Source organism: Chiloscyllium punctatum, chromosome 42, assembly GCF_047496795.1.
Source record: "Chiloscyllium punctatum isolate Juve2018m chromosome 42, sChiPun1.3, whole genome shotgun sequence".
Taxonomy (NCBI): Eukaryota; Metazoa; Chordata; class Chondrichthyes; order Orectolobiformes; family Hemiscylliidae; genus Chiloscyllium; species Chiloscyllium punctatum.
This window is the reverse complement of record NC_092780.1, coordinates 28,769,004-28,779,681: the sequence shown is the minus strand read 5'-3', so window position 1 is coordinate 28,779,681 and position 10,678 is coordinate 28,769,004. Positions and strand designations below refer to the sequence as shown.

At 39.6% G+C, this 10,678-nt stretch overlaps 1 protein-coding gene across 1 annotated transcript in view; it reads right to left on the bottom strand.

Annotated features, from left to right (window-relative positions):
- Nucleotides 1-1,467: 1,467 nt before the first annotated feature.
- The window catches only part of asb16 (ankyrin repeat and SOCS box containing 16), a 34,465-nt gene continuing 25,254 nt past the window's right edge, over nucleotides 1,468-10,678 (bottom strand). Inside the window, exon 5 of the mRNA XM_072561699.1 lies at nucleotides 1,468-7,302. Coding sequence (XP_072417800.1) covers nucleotides 7,117-7,302 — 186 coding nt within the window. The 3' untranslated portion in view covers nucleotides 1,468-7,116. The remainder of the gene's footprint in view (nucleotides 7,303-10,678) is intronic.

The following is a 10,678-nucleotide window of genomic DNA, read 5'->3' as shown; positions in this document are numbered from 1 at the left end:
ATTTAAAATTGAATAACTTTGCTAAAATAGAGTGAAAATTCCCCAGTAATTTAACTACTGTTATTATTGTTGGATTTTAGTCTTAAAAGTAAGTAGTGCACAATTACGAGAGATGATTCCAAAAGATTTGGATTTCATATGCATACATTGCAGAAAGCTATTATGCAGCTATATCAGGCAATAAGGACGTCAATGGAATTTTGGCATTGATTGCTAAGGGAATAGAATGTATAAGTAGGGATGTGTTGTTGCAACTGTACAAGGTATTGGTGAGGTTGCATCTGGAGTACTGCTGACAGTTTTGGTCTCCTTACTTGAGCAAGGATGTACTTCATTTGAGGCAGTTCAGAAAAGGTTCCGTTGATTAGTTCCACAGATGAAAGATTGAGCAGTTTAGGCCTGTACTCGCTAGAGATTAGAAGAATGAGAGGCTATCTAATTAAGGTGTATGAGAGGTAAAGGGGATTGACAAAGTAGCCATCGTATACATGTTTCCCCTAGTGGGACAATCTAGAATGAGTGATCATAGTTTTAGGCAAAGAGGTGGCAGATTTAAAACAGAAATGAGGAGAAAATACTTCTCTCAAAGGATTATGAATGTGTGGAATTCACTACCCCATAGTGCAGTGGTTGAGGAGATAGAGATAGATTTTAAATTAATAATATGTTAAAGGGATATAGGAACCCAGTAGGAAAGTGGAGTTGAGGCCAAGATGAGATCAGCCAATGATTGTATTAAAGAGCAAAGTAGGCTCAAGGGGCTGAATTGCTTAAACCTGCTCCTAGTTTTTATGTTCATTTCATTATTTGGTGTTTCCTGTTAATCCCTCTCTGTTATTCTGTCATGTTTTTGTTATTCTTTTCACCCTGTTGTATTGTTCATGATGTTGTTTACTGTTGTAACTTGATGTTTACTTGCTTACTGATGTTATATCTTTTCCTTGTGTCAGAAACCTTATGAAAAGGAGAAAGGAATCCCAAGGTTTGGTTTGAAGCTGTAGCAAACTGCATGACAATCATGCATCATAAGCCACACTAGTGACATTGGCCCAGGTTTTGTGCCCTGTAAAGGAGAATTTTGTAACTGCATTTTCAAATATATTTTTATGAATTTAACCCAATTACTCTGCCCATTGGCTTACAATATTGTTCTCTTTCTTTCTTCTTGTTACAATGGTTTCCTTTGTACAACATTTAATCTTTTTAGTAAGACATATTTATATTTGAACTATTATATTTATGATTCTCTATTACTTGTGTTTCAATATCAGTCAAAGTTATTCATTTTTTCTGCTGTAACTTGCTTTATTCAATGCTTTGACTGTCCTTTCTCTCCTATTCTCTGTGGTTGCTTAGTCTTAGTTACTGTTTTTCTGTCAAGCTGTTTATCTATTTCCTGACAAATATTGCACAACTAGGTAACAAGAGCTCCTTTATTAGAGAAAGACATTACAAACCATTGCAGTGATGAAGTAATTTTGATACCTATCTATTTATATAGCTGTAAAAAAAATTAAACCTGTCTTTTCTATTTACAGATACAAGCCGACCTGTGTATTTTCAGCACTTTCTGTTTTTAATCCATTTAATACTTCAGTTCTGAAACACAATCCAATTTTACATTTCTGGTTGCAGACTTTACTGGAAATATTTAATTATGTCAGTTTTAGTTGTACGCTTTGTTTGAATCCTTGAATGTGTTATTTGGATAAGCTTTCTTAATCTTTGTGTGTTTCCTTAAAAGATGTCTTTCTATAAAACACATGCAAAAAGGAGCATAAGGAGTTTACCTATTTTGCTGAAAGCATTGTTCTTACAAAGCTATTCAGTAATAAAAGATTTCTTGAAATGCTTCACATTGACAGCAATTCCTCACTGGGGAAATTGAAAAACTGGGAGTGAGCTATTTTGTAGTGCTTGAAGATATCAGATTTGAGGAACATTTTTGCCCTGCTATTATTTTTATGTTTTTCAAGCAACAAACCCAACATTTCAGCATTGGGAAGAGAACATCTCATTAACATTTTCCAAGGCAAGTGTACCTCTGTAAAACTTATAGACTAGATTGGATGCCGTTTGCAAACCAAAAAGCTGGGCAAGCCAGTTATTCTACCAGAAAAACAAATATACTCTTCCCCACCTTAATTTGTTTAGGCGCTAAAGAAATTGTGTCATTGTGTGTTGGCACCTCTCACACAAGTCATGCCACAGAATTGGAATGCCCAATAGGAGCATCATTATTCTTTAGTTATTTTAGATTAGATTTGATTCCCTACAGTATAAAAACAGGCCCTTCGGCCCAACATGTCCACACCGGCCCTCCAAAGAGTCACCCACCCAGATCTATTCTCCTAACCTGACTAATGCACCTATCATTATGGGCACTTTAGCATGACCAATTCACCTGACCCACACATCTTTGGATTGTGGGAGGAAACTGGAGAAAACCCATGCAGACATGGGGAGAATGTGCAAAGTCCACACAGTCGTTCGAGGCTGGAAACGAACCCAGGTCCCTGGCGTGTGAGACAGCAGTGCTAACCACTAAGCCACCGTGCCACCAAATTTGAGTTGTTGTCAAGACTTTAACAAAAGGGACGAGGCAAAAAGCAATCCTCCGAAAATAAAAACCCTTGACAAAATAAACTAGTCTTCCATACTGCATCAATCGAAAGTAAACCAGTTATAAATAAAAACAAAAGATGCTTAATATGCTCAGCAGGCCTGTCAGCATTTCTGGAGAAGGAAACAATGGTGGAGCAGGCCAAGCCATTTCTTGTTTTTGTGACAATTTCAAACAGACAAACAGCAATTTAGGAGTGAATCTTCGCTTTAAAACATGAAATCCTGTGTCGGGCCTGATAATGTGGGTTAATGTGGACAGACCTGTTTGCTGAAGGTTCTCTTCATTCTAACAAAGTGGGAATTGAGCCTGCAATTTCAGGAATGGAATTTTGAAACGCTGGTTCAGTACCAGTGGGGTTCCTAATCAGAAGGCTAAAATCTCCCACTTATTGGCATAAATTCAATGTCTACTTCATCTTACATACAAATAAACATAATTTAAATAAAATGTGAATTGTATTACTACCAGTAAAGTAAGCACAGCACTATCTGTCTTTAAATGGGGATTTTGTTTTTGTTCTGAAGTCTTTTGCATCACAATCTAATCAGTTTAGTCAATGTTTATCATATGAGTAACTGAATATTTTTTGGGACTTGGCATATAAACATCTCTATTTATTGGTAGTAGATGCTTCTTTTTTCAATATATTTAGTGAGAGTTTTCAGATCAGCAAAATAAACAGAGAAAATGTCTCAGTCTCAAGTTTGATTCCTAACTTATGCTGAGTTATTTGATCTCAAGGCATCAATGTGTTATGACATATTCATATGGCCATCACTATAGATAATTCATTTGTGAGTATTTCAGAGCTAGGAACAAAATTATGACTGAATTTGGTTAAGCCATAAATTTAATTCTCACCCATAAAGTTTATGCATGAACAAATGTTGCATGGCTCCTGCTAGGAAATGCTGACACATGATACTAGAACATCGAACAGTATAGCACAGGACAGGCCTTTTGGCCCTCAATGATGTGCCAACCTTTTCTCCTACTCTAAGAGCAACCTAACCTACATACCCTTCATTTTACTATCATCCACGTGCCTATCTAAGAGTTGCTTAAATGTCCCTAATGTATCTAACTCTACTCCCATCGCTGGCAGCGCACTCCATGCACTCACCATTCTCAGTGTAAAGAACCGACCTCTGACATCTCCCCAAACCTTCCTCCAATCACCTTAAAATTGTGATAGCCATTTTTACCCTGGGAAAAAAGTCTCTGGCTATCAGTCTATCTATGCCTCTCATCATCTTATACATCTGTATCAAGTCACCTCTCTCCTACTTCGTTCCAATGAGAAAAGTCCTAGCTCCCTCAATCTTTCTTCATAAGACATGCCCTCCAGTCCAGGCAGCATCCTGGTAAATTTCCTCTTCACTGTCTCTAAAGCTTCTACATCCTTCCTTTTCCTTCGAGCGTTGGAGGCTGAGTGGTGATTCGACAAAATCATGAGGGGCATGGATAGGATAAATAGACAAAGTCTTTTCCCTGTGGTGGGAATCCAGAACTAGAGGGCAAAGGTTTAGGGTGAGAGGGGAAAATATAAAAGGGACCTAAGAAGCAATTTTTTTCCACACAAAGGGTGGTACGTGTATGGAATGAGCTGCCAGAGCAAGTGGTGGAGGCTAGTACAATTGCAACATTTAAAAGGCATCTGGATGGGTATATGAATAGGAAGGGTTTGGAGGGACATGGGCCGGGTGCTGGCAAGTGGGACTTTATTAGGTTGTGATATCTGATCGGCATGGATGAATTAGACCAAAGGGTCTGTTTCTGTGCTGCACATCTCTATGACTTGATAACTGAACACAATATTCCAAGTGTGGTCTAACATGGCTCTATAAAACTGCAGCATAACCTCGTGGTTCTTAATCTCAATCCCCCTACTAATGAAAGCCAACACACCACTCACTTTCTTAACAACCCGATCAACCTGGGTGGCAATTTCGAGAGATCTATGGACATGGACACCAAGATCCCTCAGTTCCTCTACACTGCCAAGAATCCTATCTTTAACCCTGTATTCTGTATTCAAATTTGATCCTCCAAAATGAATCACTTCATAATTTTCTAGATTAAACTCAATCTGCCACTTATCAGCCCAGTTCTGCATCCTGTCAATATCCTGTTGCAACCTACAACAGCCGTCCACACTATCCACAACTCCACCAACCTTCATGTCATCAGCAAACTTACTAACCCACCCTTCCACTTCCTCATTCAAGTCATTTATAAAACTTACAAACAGCAGAGCTCCCAGAGCAGATCCTTGCAGAACACCACTGGTCACCAAGCTCCAGGCTAAATATTTTCCACCTACTACCACCCTCTGTCTTCTGTAGGCCAGCCAGTTCTGTATCCAGTCAGCCAAATTTCCCTGTATCCCATTCCTCCTTACCTTCTGAATGATCCTACCATGGGAACCTTATCAAACACCTTGCTAAAATCCATTTACACCACATCCACTGCTCTACTTTCAACAATGTGTTTTGAAACATTCTCAAAGAATTCAACAAGGCTTGTGACGCATGATCTGCCCCTCACAAAGCCATGCTGACTAGCTCTAATCAAACTATGGTTTTCCAAGTAATGATAAATCCTGCCTCTCAGAATCCTTTCCTTTGCGCACTACAGAAGTAAGACTGACTGGTCTATAATTTCCAGGATTATCCCTATTCCCTTTCTTGGAAAAGAGGACTAACATTTGCTACCCTCCAATCATCTGGCTCTACTCCAGTGGACAGTAAGGATGCAAAGATCATCACCAAAAACACAGCAATCTGTTCCTGTAGTAACCTTAGGTATATCCCATCTGTCCCAGGGGACTCTTCTATCCTTATATTTTTCAACATTTTCAGCATATCCTCCTTCTTAACATCAACCTGTTCAAGCATATTAGCCTGTTTCATGCTGTCCTCACAAACGTCAAGGTCCCTCTCAGTAGTGAACACTGAAGCCAAGTATTCATTGAGGATCTCCCCTACTTCTTCCAACTCCAGGCTCACCCCTCACTCTGGCCATCCTCTTTTCCTTACATAAGTGTAGGATGCCTTAGGGTTTTCCTTAATCCAACCCACTAAATCTTTTTGATGCCCCCTTCTAGCTTTCCTAAGTCCATTCTTCAGTTCCTTTCTGACTACCTTGCAACCCTCTAGAGCTCTGTCTGTTCCTTGCCTCCTCAGCCTTAAGTCAGCTTCCTTCTTCCTCTTGAATAGATCTTCCACGCTCCTGGTCACCCAAGGTTCCTTCCCCTTTCCATCCCTTCATTATCTGAGTGGGACAAACCTATCCAGCACTCGCAGCATGTGCTCTCTAAACAACCTCCACATTTCTGCTGTGCATTTCCCTGAGAACATCTGTTCCCAATTTAGGCACCCTAGTTCCTGCCTAGTAGCATTGTAGTTCTCCCTCCCCCAATTAAATACTTTCCCATACTATCTACTCCTATCCTTCTCCATTACTAGAGTTGTGATCACTATCACCGAGAGATCTGACACCTGGCTTGGCTTGTTACCAAGTACCAAATCCAACTGGCCTCCCCTCCAGTCGGACTAACAATCTGAAGATATGAGTTCAAATCACAACATAGCAACTGGAGAATTAAAAATAAAATTAACTAAATCTGGAATAACAAAACTGGTATCAATAATGGTGACCCTGAAACTATCCAAAACACATCTGGTTCAATCCTGTTCTTTCAGGATGCAAATCTGGCATCTTTTCCCAAACTGGCCTGCATGTGACTTAAGACCCATAGCAATGTAAGTGACTCTTTGCCTGCAGAAATGGCCTGGAAAGCCATTCTGTTGTATCAAATTCCTGTGAAATGTCTAATCAGGTATGTGGGATCACCTTCACCTGAAAGTTCACCTCCCAAATCACATAACATCCTGACTTAGAAACATACTACTGTTCAGTTAATGTCACTGGCTCAAAACTCTGGACATCTCCAGGAACAACACTGCATGCCTCAACACCACAAGGACCACAGTTGTTCAAAACGCCTCACTACTGTCTTTGCAAAGGCATTCAGAAATGCTATTAAATGCTGACTTGGTCAGTATTGCCCACATCACATGAATGACTAAAAAAAACTTGAGTGAGGTACAAGATGATGACTAGCATCCGTGATACTGAAACACAGCATGGGAAAGACTCAATGCTTTCAGCAGAAGAAAAAAATTGGCAAGCTAAATATTTTTGCAACTATAATTAGGCAACAGCTGCTGCTCTTAAGTGGCAGACTGAAGAAAAGGGAGTAGTATGTGGGCTCTTGCCAACACATTGAAATTGGCATTTTTCTCCCATAGTTGACTCGTTAAGCTTCCCGTATTAGTTAAACTGTCAAATAAATAAGCATAATATATTTGACAGATTGTGAAAAACAATCCAAAGTAAAGCACAGAAACACATTTTAGTTGTTGCATGTAACCTGGAGGACTCATTCAGAAAAAACTAGAAAATGTAACAAAGTATTCTAAACTTCTTCACTTGATATAGCCTTCAAGTTTCAACAGTAGAAATTCTGCAGAGCTATTTGGAAGCTGTAGTTGTGGTATCACTGAATGGCATCTAGTTCCAAGATAGTTCCTTAAGGCACAGCGTGCAAGATGCTGAAGAGAACGAGGTTTGTTGATCATTTGTATAATGGATTCATAGAAAACTTGATGTTTCTGTAGAAAAGCATAAAGATCTTGTTTAAAGTCAATTCTGTGAACTCTGTTATCATAACTCTGTTAGAAAATATTAGATGGATTGTAGAATTATAACTTTATAGGACAGCATGAGGCCATTTGGCCCATTGCATCTATGCAGAACCAGTAAAATTGATGAAATGTTTACTTGAATACCATTTTTTCAGACTATCTCTACGCTTTCACATTTTTCCTTTACAAATATTCCTTTTAAATGAGTTGATATCCTTTATCACAAGAGATATTATCAGTAAAATAAAATCCAGAATCTATGCAATCTCTTAAGTAAAAAACTATTTTAGCTTTTCACTTTGCAATTCCAATGTGAGTTCACAGTCTATAGTTTCGAGGTTTGTACACGCCCATTTTAGAGACATGTGAAGACTACAAGGATCAACTAAGAGGAGCGACACCAATTGATGAAATTAAATCTTTGTTCAATGGAAGAATCTAATTGGCCCAGTGTGGTCACTCTGACTCTCTGCATGAACAGTTTAGATGGAGCTACTTTCGCATGACCCTGCAAATTTCCTTCCTTTCAGTGTTTATCCAACTCCTTTTGCAAAGCCACAATGCAAGCCACTTCGACCACAGTCTCAGGCAGTGCATTACAGATCCTAACCACTTGTTGCATAAATCAGTTTTTCCTCAAGTTGCTGGTGGTTCCTTTGACAATCACTTTAAATTGGTGTCCTCTCTGGCAATGCCTTCTGGCAATGGAAACAATTCCTCTCTATCTGCCCAACCTTAACCCCTCATGCTTTTAAACACCTCTATCAAATCTCCTCTTGACCCTCCCTTCCCTAGGAAGAACAGGCCAATTTCTCAAACCTATCCATTTAACTAAAACTCTCAGCCTTGGAAGCATTTTTAATGAATCTTTTCTGCATCTTCCCTCAGCCTTTACATCCTCCTAAAGTGTGGTGTATAGAATCTGACACATTACATCACTTGACATCAAATTAGTGTTTATAAAGGCAGATCAAAGCTTTCTTGCTTTTGCAATCCCAATATTTTGAAAGCCCAGATGGAAAATTTCTTTTAAAAACTTTCTCAATCTATGATCACCTTCAACAATTCTATTCTCCAGAACTGTGTTCTTTATTTATACTGAGATCTTGATTTTTCACACTGAAATAAACCATTTTACACTTTCTTACATGACATAAATTTCACTCGCCGCATGCTCACCCATTCCACCAGTCAGTAGGTTCTCTTGAAGTTCATCACTATTCTCCTCTAAACGCTTTGGAGACTTGACAGCCTACAGGGAGCAGCTTAAAATATTCAAGAAATACAGTGGAAGATAGTTCAACCATTCCATCAATTCTAAAGAATATGGATGTGGAATTAAGTACTATCACTATCACCAAAGAAGTAGTATGAGACAAACAAATGGGGTTAAAGGCAGATAAGTCCCCTGGCCCTGGTGGCTCACATCCTGGGATCCCCAAGGAGATAGCTGCAGAGATAATGGATGCATTGGTTGTAATTTTCCCAAAAAATCCTTGGATTCTGGAAAAGTACCAGAGGATTGAAAAACTGCAAATGTGACACTCCTCTTCAAAAAGGGAAGCAAACAGTAAGTAACAATAGGCCAATTAGTCTAACATCTGTTGTTGGAAAAGTATTGGAATCAATTGTTGAAGAAGTAATAGCAGAATATTTGGAAAATCATAACCTAATCAAACAGAGTCAGCATGGCTTGATGAAAGGGAAATCATCTCTGACTTGGGAGTGGCATGGTGGCTCAGTGATTAGCGCTGCTGCCTCACAGCAGCAGGGACCCAGGTCTGATTCCATCCTCAGATGACTGTCTGTGTGGAGTTTACACATTCTTTTTGGGTCTGCATAGGTTTCCTCCAGGTGCACCAGTTTTCCCACAATCCAAAGATGTGCAGGTGGATTGGCCAGGCTAAATTGCCCTGTGAAGTCCAGGGTTGGGATATGCTGAATCTGGGTGGATGGTCTTTGGAGGTGCAGACTCTATGGGATGAATGGCCTCTTACTGCATTGTAGGGATCCTATTATTTATTAGAGATTTTTGAGCAAGTCTCAACCAGGTTAGATAGAGGTGGTCCAGAAAATTTGTTATGTTTGGACTACCTGAAAGTGTTCAACTAGGCACCTCATAAAACGTTAGAAGAACAAGAGCCGATGCTGTTAGAGGCAGGATATTGACAAGAATAGACAATTGGCTGATGGGCAGGAAATGGTGAATAGGGATAAGGGATGTTTTTCAGGCTGCTGTCCCGTAACCAGTGCTATTCCACAGGGATCAGTGCTGGAACCACAACTGTTCACATATATGTTGACTTGGAGGAGGGAAGTGAATGTATTGCAGCCAAATTTGTAGACGACACAAAAATATGTTGAAAGGCAGGTTGAGAGAAGGATACAAACAATTTATAGAGATATTGAAAGGTTAAGTAAATGGGAAATGAGTTGACCAATAGAGTATCATGTGGGAAATGAGAAATTGTTCATTTTGGAAGGAAGAACAAAATAACAAAGTGTCAATTAAATGGAGAAAAACTGTAACACAAAGGGACTTGTGCATGAAACACAGAAAGGTAGCACACAGGTGTAGCAGTTAATCAGGAAGGCGACTGGAATGTTGGCGTTTATTTCAAGAAAGCTGGAATATAAGACTCGGAAAATTTTACTGCAACCGTACAAGGTGCTGGTGAGGCAATATTTGAAGTATTATGAGCATTTTTGGTCTCCTTATTTAAGAAAAGACATCATTTCATTGGAAGCAGTTCAGAGAAGGTTCACTGGGATTATCTCTGGCATGGGGGAGTTGTTTTATGAGCAAAGGTGAAACAGGTTGGGATTCTACTCACTGGAGTTGAGAAGAGGTGACTTCATTGAAACATATAGGATGCTAAAGGTGCTTGCTAGGGTAAATGCATAGAGAATATTTCCCCTCATGGAAGAATCTCAGACCGGAGGTCCTAATCTCAAAATAAAGGGGCACCAATTTAAGACTGAGATGAGAAGCAACCCTCTTAAAGGATTATGACTCTTCCGAACTCCTTGCGTCACAGTTATGGGGCAGAGTCCTGATGTATATTCAAGACAGAGATAGATGGTTTTTTGATCAGTAGGAAAACCAAGGAATACAAGAAAAAGGCAGGAAAGTGGACATTAGGAAGGTCACATCAGCCATGATCCTACTGGATGGTGGAGCTGCCTTGAGGAGCTGAATGGCCTACTCCTATTTCTTGTGGTCTCATGTTCTTGTCACCAGCAGTGCCTTTGCAAGATCCTCCAAATCAAGTAGAGGGAAAGGAAGTCCAACAGCAGTGTCTTCCCACAAGCCAATTTGTGCAGTATTTGAGGTGGTAATCAT